The 21,101-nt window shown below is 42.8% G+C and overlaps 1 protein-coding gene across 1 annotated transcript in view; it reads right to left on the bottom strand.

The window, feature by feature from the left end:
* Positions 1–18,591, bottom strand: part of LOC310871036 (voltage-dependent L-type calcium channel subunit beta-3-like) — a 32,223-nt gene extending 13,632 nt beyond the window's left edge. The window contains exons 1-4 of the mRNA XM_083782468.1: positions 18,483–18,591; positions 4,247–4,312; positions 2,516–2,638; positions 2,135–2,274 (exon numbers count right to left, since the gene is read on the bottom strand). Of these exons, the coding sequence (XP_083638594.1) occupies positions 2,135–2,274; positions 2,516–2,638; positions 4,247–4,312; positions 18,483–18,500 (347 nt within the window). The 5' untranslated portion in view covers positions 18,501–18,591. The remainder of the gene's footprint in view (positions 1–2,134; positions 2,275–2,515; positions 2,639–4,246; positions 4,313–18,482) is intronic.
* Between the last annotated feature and the right edge of the window lie 2,510 nt (positions 18,592–21,101).

Raw genomic sequence — 21,101 nt, forward strand, 5'->3', positions numbered from 1 at the left:
TAATGATCATTATAACAATGTGCAAGAACATATTTAAAAAGAAGGAAGAACTTTATATTTGTGGACAATCAAAATATGTTTTTTTATTTTAATGTGGTGTCATTAAAATGAATCTGGATATGGCAGACTCACTATCTAGAAAATAAAAACATGGCACTTCATTTAAAATAGGTTGCAGACCCCTGTTATATGCGCTTATTTTTATAGACCTATTTACTTGTTTCTATGAGACATGGCAACAGCCTTTTTTTGCGTATTTGTTTGTAAAATGTTGAGATTAGAAACGGCCATAAAATAAATAAAAACATCTCCATAATCCTCGGGAAGTTTGCTTTCATATGCTGTATCACACCCGATTCAAGTCTTCTTCAATAAAATGCTACGAGCGAAGACCATAATACATCGGGGCCACAGGCACAGCATTAAGCAGCAACATTCAACTCATTCCTTCATCATGACTTGAATGAAATAAAATATAATAAACGTTATTTTACTGGTGTTTTTCAATAGAAACAAATTATTTTTAGGCATAAAGGTGACAGCATGCAGTGCAATAGGAATAATTAACCCAAATGTGACAAAGTCATGTCATGTCTTCTATGGTGCCAGCCTGAAGAAATGTAATACCACGATCCCCAAAGTGCGCATTCCGTATGTGACATCAGCTGACTGGTAAATAGAATAGTACATAGACATGTTGATTGGGTACGTCTCAAACACTCCTTAAACACACCCATGACTAATTCAAGGCCGTTTTGCGCACTCCACGGGTGTCAAAAGCGCTTCTTAACATGCCCAAAATTGCAATATGACATACCACACGCCCCCAGCTCATAAAACTGTAATATGATTAGTAATATAATTTGAAGTCCTTAATGGCACCCTGTGTCTCTTTTACAAGTATGAACTGGCCAAGAGGCAGAAATAAAATCACACTTCAATACCACATCGTCAATGTTACATTTTGGACCAGCAAATACAACACAGTCTGGGAAAAATAAATAAATACATAGAGCGGTCATCCCCCAAAAGTGCTAGACATTCAGACCCTTCTGACCCCATCTCCATGTCCCCTGATTGAACACCCTTGACATCTGTGTGTTGGTTAAAAAACAAATCACACCCGTGTGAAGTGAGGGGCGCTCTTATCATCATACGTCATCTTATTCGGGCCAATCACAATTTGCGTCCCCACTTTTCAGTCTTCACTTTTCAGTCCTCATTTGTATCCTCAATACGTACTTTGCTCAGGCAATCAAATCCTTGCTATGGAGTGATCAGCCAATCAAAGCATCGCTATTATTCACACAAACACACAAAGCTGGGCATAGGAGGGTCTAGCGCCCCTCAAAGATATTGAACCAATGAAAGGTATTAAAAGGCGCTTTCTTTGCGCACAACTCTCTCCATTGGACCCTCAAACTGTCTGCTAAAGCAGCTAATTCCACCACCTCTCCCCCTCTCATGGAAGTAATTGACAATATATAAAGTCACAATGGAGGGTATGCGGGTGACTTGACATAATCATCATCATACCGGGAAGTTACTGAGTGGCAAAAAACTACTTTCAGGGCCTTGACAGCCCTTGACAGAAAAGTCCTATATCTGATTGCATTAAACAAAGTCAAACTACGTTAAACTCACTTGATGCCACTCGATTTGCCTTTTATTTTATGCATGGGCATACCATATATTTAAAAATATAAGGTTTTCTTAATTTCCTGAAAAGAAAAATATTATATAATTTCCTGATTATTTCTTTTGGAGTTACGGTAGGTAGTTTCTTCCCGACAGCAGAGACATAATATATACCCATATACTGTAGTTATGTGCCTTTTGTTGCACATATAGGAAAATGAAAAGGTTTCTTTAGAAACCAAGGTTTTGTAAGTAAAGTGAGTGAAAGGGGTGCATACTTAGACATGGGTTAAGGTTAGGTTTAGGTGTGCTGCCTCGTGGGAGGTTAGGTTTAGGGTGAGGGTTTGAGATAGGTTGTAGTTGTAGGACTAATGACTGGTCTAACCAATGACTAGTCTAAACCAAAAACCTCTCTCACTCTTGCGGAGCAAGGGAAACATCCCATAGAGTGAAGTATTTTGTGAACGGATACTTAACAAAACATCACAATACATACTTGGCTAAGGCCTTGGCAGCTTTCCTAGCCTGGACTTCTCTTCTGATGAGGATTGTCTCCAGGTTGACTGGACTTGGGATAAAGCCCACTATACCCTCCTCCTTTACCGGTCGTCCAATCCACCACTCATTGTTAAACCTCTGCAGGGCAGAAGAAAAAAAAAATTATTGTAACATTTGAACCAGTGTTGTTTTTGGCAGCAAATTCTTATTTCAGTTTTAAGCTAATAGTAATAACCGATAATAACCGATACAAAACATAATGACCAGAGGGGCACACGGGCACTATCAAAAGCAGAACCATGGACCCACCCTGCCATGATAAAGCAGTGAGTCTCATCTGCTAAAACTATGTCCTATGTACAGCATATGAAGCTCTCACCTCTTTGACATGTAGGAACTCAGCCGACTCAAAGGTGACAGCGCGGCCCGGTACGGGCACGTTGTCATCGTCCGCTGGCGTGTACGAGAAGTTACAGCGCACGGCAAACGCCACAGGCTTGTACTGTCGTAGGAACAGAGCAGAGCCTTAGATAAAGACAGAGTTACGCGGACTGCGTTCACTTCAGGGGGCTTCAGTCCAATGGCGGCTCTCCTACATAGACTTCTATTGAGCATGGGGACAACCAACAAGTCTAATTACTCTGGTTGGGAAGGTTTGGCTCATTGTGAGAAGGCTGTACGTGGTTCAGCAACCTACGGGCTCGCAGCGTTAATTACAGAGCCTCCACTTGGAGCACAGTGAAGCTGGGAGGTGGGATTTAATGTAATTTAATTCCTCAGCTGGAGCAGTGACCTGTGGGGAGCCCACTGGTGCAAATTACATTTGCAAGTGGACCGCTAACCCTAACTAACAAATTGGAAAGAATACTAAAATGTGAAGGCATTCACTGCCATTGATGAAGCATGTCGCCATTTCAAACCCAACCGCTCACTGCCATCGACGAAATATTTCTCCATTTAAGGGTTTTATAGTTAGTTCACGCTCTTCTCCATCGCATGAACTGCTCTGGGTTGCTTTGCGATCGATAAAACCGGAGATGAACAGGAAGTGAAAAGTCCGCCTCCATGTAAACAGATTCTTTAAAATGCATGTATCTTCTTTTCCCAGATTGCGTTTATTTCCAAAACACGGCCCAGTTCTAAAGCACAGACGATCACGTTACAAAATGTATGTTTCAGGTGAAAGACATTACGACGGCGCAACACTTTACACAGCCAGGGTTTCATTCCGGTCCCCTAGTAGCTTAACCCATTCTGACCTGAGATCAGATTCTAAAAGTGTCTTCTACATCCTGACAGTTTTCTGAAAAAGCTATGTTTCTGTGTCAGTCGTTCTTCGATTTTTAAAAAATAGCAGACCTACAAGCTCGTAGCGCGCCACTCGGTGGCGCGCTATGAGCTTGTAGATCTGCTATTTTTAAATAGCTAAAGCATAACGTAATGCTAATACCAAAAGGTTCTACAAAGAAGTCAACTCCAGGGAGTTTAAGAATGCATATAAACAGAAATAAACTGATATGCATATAAAGTGTAATAATCAATAGTATTGAATACCCATTCATTTTCCTGCTCCAGACGTTGAACAAATGCTGTAAAATGGATTAAGGTTTGAAGATAGTACAGTGACTATTGCAGCAGAATATTGCGTCGCTAATCCGCTGTATTGATGTCTCTGTGGTTCCTGCTTCCTGCCTGTGATGTAATCGTGTCCTTGAAAGAAGTTATTACTTCATTTAGGCTGTGCAGGATAGGATTAGTGAAATAATTTGCATGTGATATCACAACATTCATGGTGTGGGTGTGTGTGTGTGTGTGTGTGCGTGTGTGTGTGCGTGTGTGTGTGCGTGCGTGCGTGCGTGCGTGCGTGCGTGTATAATTGCACTCAAGGACAGGAGTTAAGGAGGAGGGGTTAGGAGAAAAAGAAGCAACAGCAATCAAGGAGAAGCAACAGAGAGAGATCAGATAATCATGTTATATCTGTTGAAACACAAGTGACTTGTATTGATATATCGACAACAGATCATGTCCCGTTGCTCATTATATCACACTAGGGACCTCGTAGAACTACTGGGACTTGAGGAGAAGGAAGGGGGAGAGCACATGTACGTACCTTGGCCTTCTCCAACTGAACCTGGGCATTTCTCTCTTGAACCTCGTCATTGTCCTGACGCTCTCCCTGTGAGAGAAAAAGAGCGAGAATGAAATAAATACTGAGAGCGACATGGAGGCATGATGGGGAAGGAGAAACGACAGCAATGGGCAAAGAGTGAGGAACCGAGAGAGAAAGAGAGAGAGAGTGAAACACACACAGACAGTGGAGAAAGGCGGGTGGTGGCGGGGAGGGTGGAGGACAACTTGTCATATTATTTCACGCCAAATAAATTCAGATCAGTGTTAAAACACAACTCATATCCAATTTACAGTCAGCGGATTGACAAAACGGCTTTTTTCCAATATCTCACGTGGAGTCTGGAGGGACATTTTGTCATGTCTCCTCTGTCTCAGTGTTCCCAGCACTTCCACCGTCTTTAATAGAACAGGACGTGATGCTTGCCATGGGCTGGCCCCCGTGACGCACAGATGTATGCGCTGCGTCTCGGTGATTAAAATTGTCCCCTCAATCTAGACATGGTAATGAATGGCCTCTATCTATATAGCTTAGCTGGTAGTTTGCACAACACAACAGATCCTTGAACGTGTCATTGTGGCCATGCCAGTCATGTCGCAAAGTCACAAATCATCTCTCTCTCTCTCTCTCTCTCTCTCTCTCTCTCACAATGTGTCACTTCATGCCATGCTGAGAGCTCGTACATCTGCTATTGTTGAACACCTTTTCAATCTTGAAAGAGTTTTTGTAACCCAAATCTCGGCCTCATGAGGTCTTGATGAGTTAAGGTCGTTCACACTCTTTCATTTGCTTTGCTCATGCTCAGTCAGTCGTTCACTGCAGGACAGAATTATTGTCTCACTTTCTCTCCTTCTCTCTGCTTTCGCTCGCTCGATCCTTCCTCCCCTTCTCTTCTCTCTCCGGCTCACCATCTCAGTTATTCCAAATGAGCACACACTCTGAAGCTGAATGCTTTCTGGCCTGGATGGTGATGTATGAATGCAGCACAGAAAACACAAGGCCAATTGTTATAAGCAGAGCTTGGAGAATATTACTTTAGGAGCCTTGCCGTCTTTTCTCGAATAACAATGTAAACAATAGAAAGTAAATGAAGTGGTTTCATTGCAATTCGACCACCATGCCAAAATTCAAAAAGTAGTGCATAATTGTTATGATTTATTTACATATTAAATCCCAGTTTATAGGTATTTTAGCTCATTTTAGCCACCATGGACGCCATCTTGAAAACTATGCCTTTCTGGTTTTTCGTTTTTTCCTAAAATTGTAGTATGTTATTTAGCACACCCAACACTCCAACAGTAACAGAATAAAAGTTAAAAGTAAAATCTATTTTATCAATTATTTTGGTTTACAACCATAGCTATACGTATCTAATATTGTATTCTGTGCAAACAGCCAAGGGGTGTGCCCAACGCGTTTGCACAGCTTCAAACCTTATACCCATACCTATCACCACGCCAAAAGCCAAATCGTGGTGATTTCTTACGAGTTCGCCCCCAGATACTGGGTCAAGGAAAAGCACTGCACGCAGGCACAGCCAGACCGAAGATCTTAGATGGAGTGCCACAATTTATTTTTCATGTGTCTATATGGGGTATTATGACTGCAGCACAGAAAACACAAGGCCAATTGTTATAAGCAGAGCTTGGAGAATATGACTTAGGAGCCGTCTTTTCTCGAATAACAAAGTAAACGATATAAAGTAAATCGAGCAACAGAGAGAATATATAGGATAATGTTTTGGCTCACTATTTTCCATGATAATCACTTTGCAGTGTGAAAGCATGCAGCGCATAGTTAGCCACAGGACAGCGTGGAAAGAAGGAAAGAAAGAAAGAAAGAAAGAAAGAAAGAAAGAAAGAAAGAAAGAAAGAAAGAAAGAAAAATCAAAGTGGGAGGAATTGTGCGCAAAGAACGGAGAGAGATGAAAGTGAAACTAAAACAAACAGGATAGAGAGAGAGAGAGAGAGAGAGAGAAGGGGTGGTAGAGGAAGACAGAGGAAGCGCTATATATACCTCCCCTGGGCAGAGTTAGACCAATGTCTGTGTTGTTGTTTACCCATGCTTGGCACAGACATCTGTTCACGCAGCACTGTCACCTAGCCAATGGTACAAAACGCCACTGTTGAATTATTAAGCAATGTATGTTACAGACAGGCCTGCTACGGCCGGTGGCATAGGGATGCATACTGTCTGGGTGAAGGAAAGGCACGGTGGCATGGAGCTGCATATACCGTCAGCTGTGAATACATGTGTGACATGTGTGACATACATGTATACATTTATGTCATGTAACTTCAAAAAAACAGTAGTGACTTTTTCCAATATAATAATCTTACACCCCGGCAAGCACGGTCAGGACCTTATGATGAATTCCTGTTCTGTTCTTTAACTATATAGAAGTGTATATTTGTACGTCTCTAAATGTTTTGATGAATTGAACATGGTGGACCCTGTTGTAAACAAGTGTAATGCTTAATTGGGTCGTCCACTCACAGTTAACAGTCTTTGTATTGAGTTTGTGCTTGAAATGTACTGTAATTCAGCAAACTGTTAATAAATATTTCAACCAATCAATGGACGAATTAGTGACGTCTCGATTGGGTCAAGTCAAAACAAGACTAGACAGATCTGGCTCAGAATATCACCCGATTTCAACCAACATAAATTCTGCCCACTAAGGCGGGCGTCCTGGACGAAGACGTCCTGGAAATGACGTAATTAAAGATCATCCCCATGTGGGGATGATCACGTCATTTGGCTTGCTGGGACAAGCAATCCATAGCCTGGCATTGCCCAACTAAACCACCTGTTGTTCCACTAAGAATGTACAGTATAGCAGCATTACAGTCAGCATCATGGATACCAACTATTCAAACCCAGAGTTGTCTTGTGTGTAATATGTGTTTCTAGATATATTAGTCAAGCCGCCATCTTCATGACCAACGCTTTGTCATGAAAATGGACTACATGTTGTCTCAGTAAGACAGCCCACATGGGGTGTCTACTGTGTCTCCTCTCCACAAGTGCACCAAAGCATTATGGTCAGTGTAGGAATTCAACAATCCACTCAAAACCTAACCTCGCCTCACCACTGTCTGTCACCAGGCTTTCCACCTCGGAGGAAAGCCTGGTCTCTGTTCCAAAAGTGCCGTGTGAACCGGTCTGGAGCGGATGATATCGTTACGTCATGTTGTAAAAAATAACAATAAAAGATCGTAGCCTTTCCCCTTTTTGAGGGGAAAGGAAGTTCCGGAAGTTCGATGACTACAAAACAATACTGTCTATGACATGACGTAGCGATATCATCCGCTCCCGACATGGAAAGGTGGCCAGGCTAGTCAAAACCTAGTCAAACACGCAGACTTTTTTTTTTTTTTTTTTTTCTGGCCAATTTCAAATTGTGCTACTATTAATTGAGTGATTGCAGTTCCTTCCAGCGTTGAAATGGCCCTTTAAGTAAGCAGGCTGCTGTATAGCACAACTTACGTCAGTACTTGAATGCAGCAATTTACCAGCAAATGAAGCCAATTATGTCATTAAGCACAAAGCCTACAAGCTAGGTGAACAAAAGCTGAACAAGTCTTTCCCAGTTAATATTGTCTGTCTGGCTATATATATACAATACATATATATACATATATATATATATATATATATATACACACCGGTATATATATTATATATATATATATATATATATATATATATATATATATATCGCAGTTTTTAAGAGTTCACAGAATCACAGTGTGAATCAACATTTCCAGTTTCCACTGGTGGAAAGTGACTTAACTAGCCCGTCTGACACCTTGATCGAGTTGAGAGTATGCAGCCAATACACGACGACCTTCACGCAGCAAAATGTAAATGGTGCTAGACCATATGGCATGTACAGTACCAGCGCCGGTCAGGAAAAATACATTAATAGACCAGGCATATCCCCAAATAGTACGGGGACATTCAGACCCAAATGGGCAGATGTACGTTACACAAGATATCAACTCTAGAAAATAGGCTACTGAGAATGGTGATATGGCAAGATTAAAGGCCTATTCACAGTCCAGTTGTCGGTGAAGAGGTGACCACGGAAAACATGACGTCAGGCTGCGGTGGTCACCGCTCACACAACACGTCACCGAAAACTGGACTATGAATTGGCCTTAATAATAATAATGCAATATATTACAGCCTTAACATCAAGGACATCAGGGTCTTCCCTTAACCCATTCTGAACGGGCACCCATTTTGGTGTTGGCATCATGTTATGCTTTAGCTATTGAAAAATAGCAGATCTACAAGCTCATATCGCGCCACCGAGTGGCGCGCTATGAGCTTGTAGGTCTGCTATTTTTTTTAAATCGAAGAACGACTGACATTTTTTTAGAATCTGATCTCAGGTCAGAATGGGTTCATCAGACCAGTGTGTGTCCGGCGGAAACCTCGTATGAATCTGATCTCAGTTCAGAATGGGTTAATATCAGTCAGTCTGTCTTACATGCATTCATAATCATATACTGTATATACAAACATCTGTCATCCATCTGTATGTCCATCCACCGGGACTGATTGATCGTTTAAATTCCTCGTATGTGTGCAGAAAACATCTTGTTGTGATGTATTATTCCGCACTAGAGCATGCACAGAAGCTCAGTATGAGCACCCATGTCTCGAGTCTAGCCCATTCTGACCTGAGATCAGATTCATACGAGGTTTCCACTGGACACACGCCGGTCTGAAGAACCCATTCTGACCTGAGATCAGATTAAAAAAAATGTCAGTCTTCTTCGATTGTTCAAAAATAGCAGACCTACAAGCTCGTATCGCGCCACTCGGTGGCGCGATATGAGCTTGTAGATCTGCTATTTTTAAATACCTAAAGCACGACATGATGCCAACACCAAAATGGGTGCCCGCACTGCCCGGTCAGAATGGGCTAGTGCATAAGTTACTCCCTGAACATATTGGGAAGGGTGGGGGGGGGGGGGGGGGGCATTTCCATGGAAACCACTCAAAATGAATATGCCACCTAAGCAGAAAACGATTCCCACTGGTGAAATGTGTCTCTGGTTGTAACTTGTGTGACTTACAGGGTTCTAGAATGAGGCAAGCTCCTTCCTCATCAAGCGATAGTAGAGATACTATTATTCAGCTGTACGTTTAAATCAATGGAGAGCCACAGAAGGACTGCGAGGAGGAAGAGACCGTTTTGTTGCATCTCAATAGAAAAGAATATGAGTAAAGTTAGGTCAGCTTGGCAGCGCTCGCTCGGCACCCTGACTGTACTCAGGGACAAATTAGCCATTGGGCCAGTGGGGCCGTGGCCCATGGGCTCTTGGCTCTCAGGGACCCTGTGGCAAATTGGACCATGAGGTACTAGGTTTGACGCCCTGAAAAGGGCTCCTGGGGCCCTTTATTGGCCATTGATTTTGTTAAATTTAGGTAAAAAATATGATAAAAACACGGAAAAACAAGAAAATGTCGCGCATGTGCGCGCTATGGGGGCCCTGCAAATATTACCGGACCAGGGGCCCTTGTGGGGGTTAATCTGTCCCTGACTGTACTACTAGTAGTACTACAGCATGACCGTGGCCTAACCATGGCAGGTAATTCAAGGCAACGGGGGAAAGCTGAGCATTATGTAGGAGAGAGAGTATTAAATAATACACCAGATAAAGGCAGATCTAAATGGCTTCGAATGTGAATATATTGAAAGGCACAAAATGACGTTTAAACTGTAATCAGAGCATTGCAATGCTCTCAGTCTACTACTGACCTACCAAGATCTCAGCAGGCTGCATTCTGTGCGTTGATCACGGCTACTGTTTTGACAGCGATGACGCACGTTGTCAACTGTCTTACGTGGCTGACTTACGTGGCCGGTTAAGACTGATATGATGTTAGGGGACTCATTCGATACACCACAAAGATACCCTGCCTGATGTACCTGTCTAAATACTTCCTTAATGTCAACAAAGTCCACACCCACAACACCAGAGGGAGCTCAACAAACCATGTGCAACCCACAAACAAGGGACAAAATTAATTTTGCTCCTATGCCACCAAAATGTGGAACGCCCTACCAACGGTCATTAAGACATGTGAATCCCTTGACTCCTTCAAAACGGCTCTCAAAGGGCACCTACGGACGACTGCAATACGAAACTGGCCCCTTTTACCTCCTGTATGATGATTTCCTGTTTTTTGGCTATAAAGTGTACTGTATAGGCACACTATACTCAAGGGGTTAACATAGTAACATACTGCATTACTATGTGTGTGTGTGTGTGTGTGTGTGTGTGTGTGTGTGTGTGTGTGTGTGTGTGTGTGTGTGTGTGTGTGTGTGTGTGTGTGTGTGTGTGTGTGTGTGTGTGTGTGTGTGTGCAAGTCCCACACGTCATTCGCTGATGGGCAGGGAGAAAATGCAGCAGAGCCGAACACCAAGTCAAATATCATATGCACACTCATTCCATAATAAATATTGGTTAAATCTATTTGTGAGTTGTCTGACTGAACTAAGGTCACATTCTCACCTATAATACTTCAGTAGACTCGATGCGAATGGGCGGAGAAGTTGCGATTATTGCATATTTAATTTGCTGCGGTTTGCCTTCACAAAGTTCACACTGCGGCTGTGTCAGCACCTCAGCCAACACTTCTCCTGTTTGTTACTTGTTAGTGTAACTTCGACATTCTTTTTTTTTAGCTGGTGCATGCCAAAAAGAGATTAATTCGTAAACCTGAGGAGTAGCTTCCCGTATGGAGTGCAAAAAAAGACAGAGAGGACTAATCCTATATCATGCTGGTCCCTTAAGTGTTAGTTTCTTTCATAGAATGATTGAACAGCTTTTGGCACGCTTTGAATGCATTCTGCATCATCGTCTCCACCAGACCGAAGGCCAGCATCAGAGAGAGTGACCCGAAGGCCAGAGAGACCAGAGAGACCCGAAGGCCAGCATCAGAGAGAGTGCATACCCATTTACATGTATAGTACGCAACAACATTCTGGCTCAGTAGGATCGGACATGCAACTGTATGCGGGCAGGACCTTTGACTTAAGTCTGGGTAATGTTGGATTTGTCTCAAACCACTTTGTGTGCATGTGTGCTGCAGTGATTGTCCGGTGAATTTGCATTCAGCGCGTATTCATGATTGACGCATTGATAATGCTTCTATTGTTGACGGGTGGAGAGCCTGCCCTCCAATCCGAGGGATTTGGAGAGAGAGAACTGCATGAAAACCAGTTAATTGTTCTGCTTTTTATGGCAATTGTATACTCTATCTGAGAGTAGACGTGTTAGTTAGGCAGTGGTTTGTAAGAACTTACATCTTAGTGGTGATCAGATCAGAGGCGGTGACGGAAGAAGTAGGTCACTAAGTAACAAAATCTACGTGATTATTTTAAAAAGTACAAAACCATGAGTACAAAAAGTACTCATGGTGCAACATCCGATTTAAAAATTGTAACCGATCTGCATGTGCTTGTAGATCTGCTATTTTCAAATGGCCAAAATATATCATGTAGGGCTGAAGTGGTTAGTGTTTTGTAATAATAATCCCAAACTACAAATTAAGTAACTAAAGTGTTCATATAATCGTAGTGGAGTAAAGGTACAATATGTTTTCCTGGCTCGATGGTGGATTCTCATCATTATGGACATTATTTTCAACAGGTAAAAAAACAAAATAAATTTCTCTTTTCAGTTTATCAGCCTAATGATTTTTCCTGCAGGTGTCGGTGTCTCTGTGATAGTGTTATCCTCATGTAAAGTGGAATACTATCCCTGAATAAACATGCTCGATATAATCTTGCTGCAGGCGAGAGGAGACAGGATCATCCATCAGAAAATCGACAATACAATCACTGCTTCCCTGAAAACACCACTTTGAGACTTTGAGCGCGCCCTGGGCTGTGGAGCGTGGTCACTAAAACATTGAGACTTATTTCCTGCCTGGACCTCAGCGAGATGCTGGCACACTTTGGCAAGGTGTTCCCATACTGCATCAATCTGGGGGTTTACACCATTGAGACCTACATCTCACAGACAAATATTTTTACTCCACTACAATTATTTTAAAACTTTAGAACTACTTACTTTGAAGATTACCCACTTCAGCCCTAAATTTCGCTGATTTCAGCCATTTGAAAATAGCCAATCTACAAGCTGATGTGTGACGCCTTGTCAGTTTGTAGAGCTGCTAATTTCAAAGGATTTGTAGGCCTATACATTTGAAAAACGTGTCAAATCGTAGCGCGGGTACTTTCTCCTTTTGGGACTTTTAGTACATTTTGAAACCAGTACTCACTTGTACTTTTACTCAAGTCAATTTAGAATTCCGTATTTTTTACTTATACAGACTATTTCTACATTTCAGTACTGATACTTAACCCATTCTGAGAAGGAACCCCTTTTGGTGTTTTAACTAGGCATTATGTTATACTTTAGCTATTAGAAAATAGCAGATCTACAAGCTCATAGCGTGCCACCGAGTGGCGTGCTACGAGCTTGTAGGTCTGCTATTTTTAGAAAAATTGTGAAAATGCGGCACAAAATCTTCAAGAGTGATCCCTAACCCTAACTTTCTTTTTTCTTTCTTTAACACCCCACCTTAGGACTTAGTTCACATAATCCCCCCCCCCCCCCCCCCCCTTCTCGTATCATCGACCGACATGGATCAGACAGCTGGCACCCTGAAGTTGACTTTGGCATGGGCCACAGTGTCTGGGCTTCAAGCCTAAACCCTTCAAATCCAAATGGCAGATTAAAAGTGGCATGCTAACTACAGGACATATGTATTCGTGTTCCCCTATAGAATATCATTTTTTTTGTTTTGGTCATTCTTTCCGATTCAAGGGCAAAGAAAGCCCTAGAGATACCCAGATGTACCGTAGAAGGAAAATGGGTTTATTTTGTGCCTGTGATCAAGGCACACTTAGTCAATCCGTTCATGTAGAGAGAGTGAGCTAATGATCCAACACAAAATAGATGAAAGGGGAAGAGAAAGAATCATTAGGAAAAAAGAGTCAAAGAGCAGGCTAGTGTGTCCTGATCCTAATACTCACACTCAAATGAAACTCTCTCTCTATCCCCCCCCCCCCCCCCCTCTCTCTCTCTGTAAGGAGATTAAGATAGCATGTGTCAATCTGGGATTTAATAGAGAAAGACACTGATAGTACTGTATCAGATAGTGATAGTACTTTACTCTACCTTACAATGACACACAGCATTGGTTTATCTGTATTGCTTTAAAGGGATTGTTACATTAAAAAAAAGTTTTTTGTAATTTTTCTTTATTTCTTTAGGTTTTCTGAGCTCAATTACACCCAAAAACCCTGAACTTTTAACATTCAGTAGATTTTCTGTGGTCTGGGGTTTTCGTGCTATGATTTTCCTGCTGACTGCGATGTCACAGCCTGCAAATCCCATATATGACAATGGGATTTGCCAGCAGATATGTTGCCTGTTTTGCAACTCAAAAGGCTTCACAGACACAGAATAAATCCCAGCCAACAGAGAATCCACTGAATGTTCAAAGTTCAGGGTTTTTTTTGGGCTCAGAAAACCTAAAATAAAAAAATAAAAATAAAAATAAAGGAAAATGAATGTCATGAAAGCTTTACATGCCTGGCTCCTATCATACAGTAGATATAGGTTATATCTGCAGTGCAGATGTAGCAGGACTAAAACAGCGTGATTTCTTTCTACGCCCGAGCATAGACATGGTAACGGCCCGCCTGCCTCTGATTGGCCTACCGACACTGCCAACGCTATTACTCCGTGGTGGGAAATAATACAAGTACAAGAGAATGGCAACACGCGACAGTAACTTGTAACTTTGTAGAAGAGGTAAACTAATATTGTTTGTGCCGTTTGCTTTGATTGAATAATTGATCTGCAAAAAGAAAACCTGGCGGCAGACTATCCAGCATGTAACCTCGCCTCACCAGGCTTTCCACTAGCCCCATATGTTCCCTCTCCCTACGCTCATTCTGTAGCTCCGAGATGAGGTCACACACTGGGCCCCTCCCACCGCGTTTCAGAAACGGCGCAAGTTTCCGCTATGTAAGTTTCTTACCCTGACGCCACGATTAATCCAAACGTGAAGGGGACGTGAAGGGTTGACACTAATTCAACCATAACAACGCCCAAGAAAATCCAACTAGAGATTTGAACCGAGCCTTTACGTCCCGTATTTTGTCAGTCGCTTCCATGTTTATCAAGGAAGTTGAAAAGCTTTAGCGCCTCCCCGGCGCCTCCCCTGGTCGAAATTTCCAACTGACTTCAGTTCACTCGACATGCACGCGCACACGCACACTTCCTTGATAAACATGGAAGCGACTGACAAAATATGCGACGTAAAGGCTCGGTTCAAATCTCTAGTTGGATTTTCTTGGGCGTTGTTATGGTTGAATTAGTGTAAACCCTTCACGTCCCCTTCACGTTTGGATTAATCGTGGCGTCAGGGTAAGAAACTTACATAGTGGAAACTTGCGCCGTTTCTGAAACGCGGTGGGAGTGGCCCAGTGTGTGACCTCATCTCGGAGCTACAGAATGAGCGTAGGGAGAGGGAACATATGGGGCTAGCTTTCCACCACCTCAGAGGAAAGCCTGGTCTCTGTTTCAAAAGTCCGTATGATCCGGTCGGGAGCTCTTCTATAAAAATTAAAGTTACAAGCTACTGTCGCGTGTTGCCATTCTCTTGTATTATTTCCCACCACGGAGTAGCCTTGCATCTCGGAGGACAGGCAAGACGTCGGCAGTGTCGGTAGGCCAATCAGAGGCAGGCGGTGGCGTTACCATGTCTATGCTCGGACGTAGAAAGAAATCACGCACTAAAACAACATAGGGGTCCGTGGCCAAATACAGATAATTCTGGGGGTCCTTGACATGAGAAAGGTTGAGCACCACCACTGACATAGAAACATAGGTTTTTCAGAAAACTGTCATGATGTGGAAGACATTTTGTAGAATCAGTTCTTAGGTCTAAATGGGTTAAGTAAATGTACTTAGTTACTTTCCACCACTGTACATTAGTCGCATGTCCCTGCGACATACTAGCGTCATGTCCAGGGGGTGTACTTGTACATCAAGCTGCCTCACGCTACAGAAACAGGAGATAGGCTCCTGCCCTATGGGCCTCATGGCTCGGCAAGGGTAACAAGAAGACTCGCCACATTTACCCTTTTTGGCGAGTTATCTTGAGAACTCGCCGAAACGTGACGAAAACTCGCCGAAACGTGACGAAAACTCGCCGCGGGGGCGACGCTTCTTCACATTCTGGCGAGTTTTCTTCACGTTTCGGGGCACTTTCAGCAGCTGCAGCTGCAAGATTCTGAATGTTCTCAGAGTCCGCAGGCTGATCTACAAGCTCACAGATTCACCAAAAGGGGAAGAAATCTCGCCAAAGCTGAAGAAGACTCGGCGGGTCGAGTCCTCTCGTATTCTCGGCAAGGCTACTTACTGTACATTTAGTATGTAAATGTATAGCATGTCCAGTTTATGAATAAGCTTGGCATTTATACACCATTACCTTTGCTAATTTGTCTACAAAAGGACAAAGATGGACCTTAGGTAGGGTCAATGTTTACCTGAGATTACTTAATTTAAACATTGATTTGGTAAAACATGAATTGCATAGTAGTTTTAGTATAGTTGAGCTGTGTGGTATACGCTCCAGACAGACAGTACAGTTTGTTGGTGCTGCCTCATTGCTTAAGTTGTTTCCCGGAATAGGAAAAGCCTCTTAATGGTCATTACTGGGGCATTATATCCACATATACCTTCTCTCAGTCAGATATAGCCTGCTAGTTTGCTAGCAGGTCTATCTATGGAATATTCTAGAGGACGACTTGTTCCAATTGGATAAGCACACATTTTACACATCACACCCTTTTGTATATATATATTTATTTTACTGATATTGTTTTACTGCTACTGATGATTACTGACATGGACTTCATTCCTTTATTTCCAGAAAGAATGAATGGTCAATATTGTGGGGAATGAATTATTGATTTTATGCCATAAATGATAAATTATACCATACAGGAAAAGGTTGGCATTTAACGCTCGTTTATTGCGAACGCAATGAGCACTAACTATGAGACCCTGCAGATCATGTCTGTCTGTCTGTCTGTGTGTCTGTCTGTCTGTCTGTCTGTGAGTGTGACACCACCCGCCCGCCACCAGAGGGCGCAGCTGTAGCACACACACACACACACACACACAATTGTTGTTATTGCAATTTACGAGCTGCGTTCGCTTCCCGCGTTTGCGCGTCTTACTTGTGTGCTGCCTATAGCCTCGATACCCAGGCTTTCATTTAGTCTGCGTGAAAAATGAAAGCCTGGATTTACGCATGGGCTGCACTGGCCTAAAAGTGGGAGTCAACCGTTCCGCGTAGGCCTCGCTCCAAATGACGTGACGTCAGGGCTCTGAGCGGTGTGTACCCCTCAAAATAACAGAATGAGATGATGTATGATGATGCATAGCACCCCTCTCACTTCACACGGCCCGGGTGTGATTTTTTATTTTTTAAATATATGAACATACTGTATGCCAATATATGGCAAGTATATTATGCAGAGTATATGCTGCATATAGGCTCCAGACTTCCCAAAACAAACTGGTCAGGCTCCTACTTGGCCTCACCCCCCGAACCCACCTCACCCCTGCCCACTTTGACAGGCTGGAATGGCTTACACTTTTACTGCTGCCATTTTTAATAAAATATGATCTAATTACTGCCAGCATTTATTGAAAAATTAGGATCTAATACTGCCAGGATTTTTTAAAATTTGAGCTCTTATTTTGAAAAGCCGCCATTTCCTGTCAGTTAGCAGTATAAAAGCAGTTGAAAGAAATGGATAGGCGATCTAAGATGGACGATCCAATGTTGTGCTAACAACACAGCTAGCTAACAGGCTAACGTGAGTAGCATTATGGGTCGCTCGACCGAATGCACTATAAAAGTGCAATTGACTGAAATCTCAGTCAATGGCAGTGAGCGTCAGTATCAAAATTAGGCTTCAATTGACTGAAATCTCAGTCAATGGCAGTGAGCGTCAGTATCAAAATTAGGCTTCAATTGACTGAAATCTTAGTCAATGGCAGGCAAAGTGTTACAGCATCTTGCAATGGGTCTGGTCCACAAGATTCGATACACCACCAAGATACCCATGTACCTGTCTAAATAATTCCTTAATTAATGTTAAAAAAGTCTACACCCACAACACCAGACTGACCAGAGGAAGTGCAACGAACAATGTACAACACAGATTCGGCACAAACAAGGGACTAAATTATTTTCGCTCCTATGCCACCAAAATGTGGAACGCCCCACCAACAGTCATTAAGACATGCGAATCCCTTGACTCCTTCAAAACCGCTCCCAGAGGGCACCTACGGCCTTTTCCCCCCACTGTATATGTTTATTTTCCCTTTATACCTCCCTTATGATGAATTCCCGTTCTGTTCTTTGACTATATAGTCTATTTGTACGTCTCTAAATGTTTTGATGAATTGAACAAGGTGGACCCTCTTGTAAACAAGTGCAATGCTTAATTGGGTCGTCCACTCACAGTTAACAGTCCTTGTATTGAGTTTGTGCTTGAAATGTACTGTAATTCTGCAAACTGTTAATACATATTTCAATCAATCAATCAAAACTCACAATATACAATCAGTCCCTTTCGATGCAATGGATAATCAAATAATAGCCCTATACTACTGTGTAGCCTATCATACAATTCCTTACTACTGCCTATTTCGTTATGCAACCATAGCATGTGCTTCTTCAAATTATCCACCGAGATCATATGTGGCATGCCCCCTGCCCCTGAACAAGCGTCACACTGCCTGGTGGCATGACATGACACATGTATACATGTGTGGAGAATAGATGCATCTCTCCAATCTCCATCCATCTCTCCTGCAGTGCACATGCACATGCACATGCACATGCACATGCACATGCACACACACGTCTCTCTCCCTCTCTCTCTCTCTCTCTCTCACACACACACACACACACACACACACACACAGAGTGCCATGCCAGCGCGCTTCATCAGTGCAGCGACGTGGAAGGCCTCACACAGGGATTAACGCTCAACTCAACAGATGGTGCATTCCCCTTCCCCATATCCTTCCTGTGCTCACACAGTCACGAACGCACGCACATAGACACACAGTGTGTGTGGAATATTGTTTTTTACCTTTTTCTTGGGTGGCATGGCGTTAACGAAGGTCTTCTGCCTGTTAGTTGTTCCACCATACGGTTCTAGTAGCGGTATAGGTGCCTATAAACGCGTGATGATTCCCCCGCCCCCCCCTAGCTGGCTACAGTGAGAGTGAGAGGGACCTCGTCACCTCGGGAACAGCAGGGTGCCGTGATAATGCGAGTGGCTTTCACTTATTCTCGTAGCATTCGTCAGGTTTAAGCCTGGCTAGTATTTGTCCGAAAAACCCCAAAAGAAGCGCTCCAACCGGGGTAAAGAAAAGAAAAAGTCGACGTCTTCTTGGTTCTTCTTGTGCGTAAAAGTTGAGGCGATACACACACACACGAGTGGCGTGGCGGGCTGCACTTGAAGTCTGAAGTCTGTAATTTGTAGGTAACCTTTTCCCGAGCCCTCGGGGCATTAACGGCTTTACTTCTCTCGCCACCACCGGGGCATCTGTTGCTCTGCACGGCACGCCCGCTCACTGACTGAGCTGGCCGGACCACTGACTGAACTACCTGCTACTATCCAAATAGGTGTCCAAATGGCTCGCGTAATAATCCATGCTTTGCCTACTGCCGTTAAACACGGAAGTCTGCAAAGTCAAGGCATTTCTCATTGCTGCTGACTGACGGCCAGCGTTGGCAAATGTTGTGTCACGTGTGACAACAGATTAGTGTAGTCTGTAGTGAGTGCATGCAACAAGGCTGCCACAAACTGTTTGGTTCTTAAGTAGCAAATGAATGAAAGAGCAGCAGTTATTATTATTATTATTATGTATTTATTTTATTTTTTCCTCTTCTTTAAGACTACAGCAGTTGGCATGTTTTACTCAACATGATTTGCACAATTCACGGCTCCAGGAGAATAAATTAGCCAGCACCCCAGCTATGGGGTGCTGGCTAATTTAGAGGAATACCAAACGACTCGCCCCCGCGATTTTTTAACAGTTCATTTTGTATTTCCCTCCCTCTCTGAAATCTGAAATTATCTTGTATACAGATTTATTTGATTGTATAGTAGTCGATCTCTAATTCTCTATACTAATTTTGAAAGAACAACATGTCACACAGTCACAGAGATGGTGAATTAAATTAATTTAGGACATTCTAGCAGACAGTTATTAGGGGGGCTAATGCATCTTGGTTTAGGGCTTAGGGGGGGGGCTATAAGCCTCCACCCCCCGTCCAGAGATCACTTTATAACACATTTCCAACTAGTATACAGCCTTGACTAGCCCTCCAAGCAGAACCCAAATGCTACTGAAGTTTCTGACATTTGGACGACTCAGATAGCATTGGGTCCTGTTGCACGTCGTCCATGCCACCTGTTTAAAACATTTACTCCATGTTTACCGGCTCCCCGCGCTCTTTGACGATATTCTTCAGTGTGAGGCTTTCTGAATATGTAAAGTATAAGTACCCATACATGCCGCTGCGAATATCTCCTGTGGCGCGGAAGCCGTTAAGTATTTTTAATATATGTTTGCCCGATTTGGAAGCTTGGATTCTTCTTTTCCTTCCTTGTTTATTGACACCTCATTGTACCGCCTATCTGGCTAGCTAGTGGCGCTATAGCTATGACACAGCAGATCAGAGGCAGGGACGTAGCCTCACAAGCCAACCGCACACCGGGAGGCGGTACAATAAACGGTAAACAAACAAGAAGAAATAAAGCGACCAAATCGGTCAAACAAAGATTAAAAATACTTAACGGCTTCCGCGCCACAGGAGATATTCGCAGCGGGATGTATAGCTACTTAAAGTTACCGAATTCAGAATAACTCAAGGAAAATAATCCCGTCAGATGGCGCAGATCCTATTTTAGAGAGAATCTTCACTTCCGCGTATCGGAATTACCATACGAAAATATAGTTCTGATAAGGGACCCAACGTAAAACTCATCAAAATGTCAGAAAAGTTTTATGTAGGGTCCCGAGAGGGGCTAAGCCTTGACCTGAGCTTACAAAACTGCAATAAATGATAGACAATATACCCTTATATAGTTTCCGTTTGTGGTTGGTGGTTCATCTGTAACTGAATACAGTTTTAAATCCCAAAATGAAATGATTTATTTCACAATAGTTTTTATTTCACAATACTTATCCTTTTCAATCCTGCGCTTGAACAAACTACTAATACAAACTAACTAGCATTTTTCAAAATAAATCAGAACTGATTTATTTTAATGAATAAATTAAAAGTAGGCTACAACAAAAACATATAGCCTTATTGCATGCATAGTGCATACTGTAGGCCTATCTGTGTGCACGTCCACACAGTAAACGTCTGTGTTTCCGAGGCGACACAGATAGAATATTTATTTATTGAGTTATATAATCCATCACACTGCGACATGCAGCCCAGACAGTTAACAATCTAAGCTATAGGGCCCTTACATGATAACAGAACACAGGGGAAATAAAATGCACAGTGCTAGTAATGAAGCCCTGGCCCATGTAGGACATGATGACAAAAAGGAGATAGGTGTTATAGCTATATGATTGGATATGGTTCAGACAGACGACTGGAGTAATGGGAACACACACGCCCACACAAACACGCACGCACGCGCACACACACACACGCCCACACACGCAGATGCACGCAGGCACGC

The sequence above is a fragment of the Protomyctophum parallelum genome (assembly GCF_964188405.1).
Source record: "Protomyctophum parallelum genome assembly, chromosome: 14".
NCBI classification, from domain to species: domain Eukaryota; kingdom Metazoa; phylum Chordata; class Actinopteri; order Myctophiformes; family Myctophidae; genus Protomyctophum; species Protomyctophum parallelum.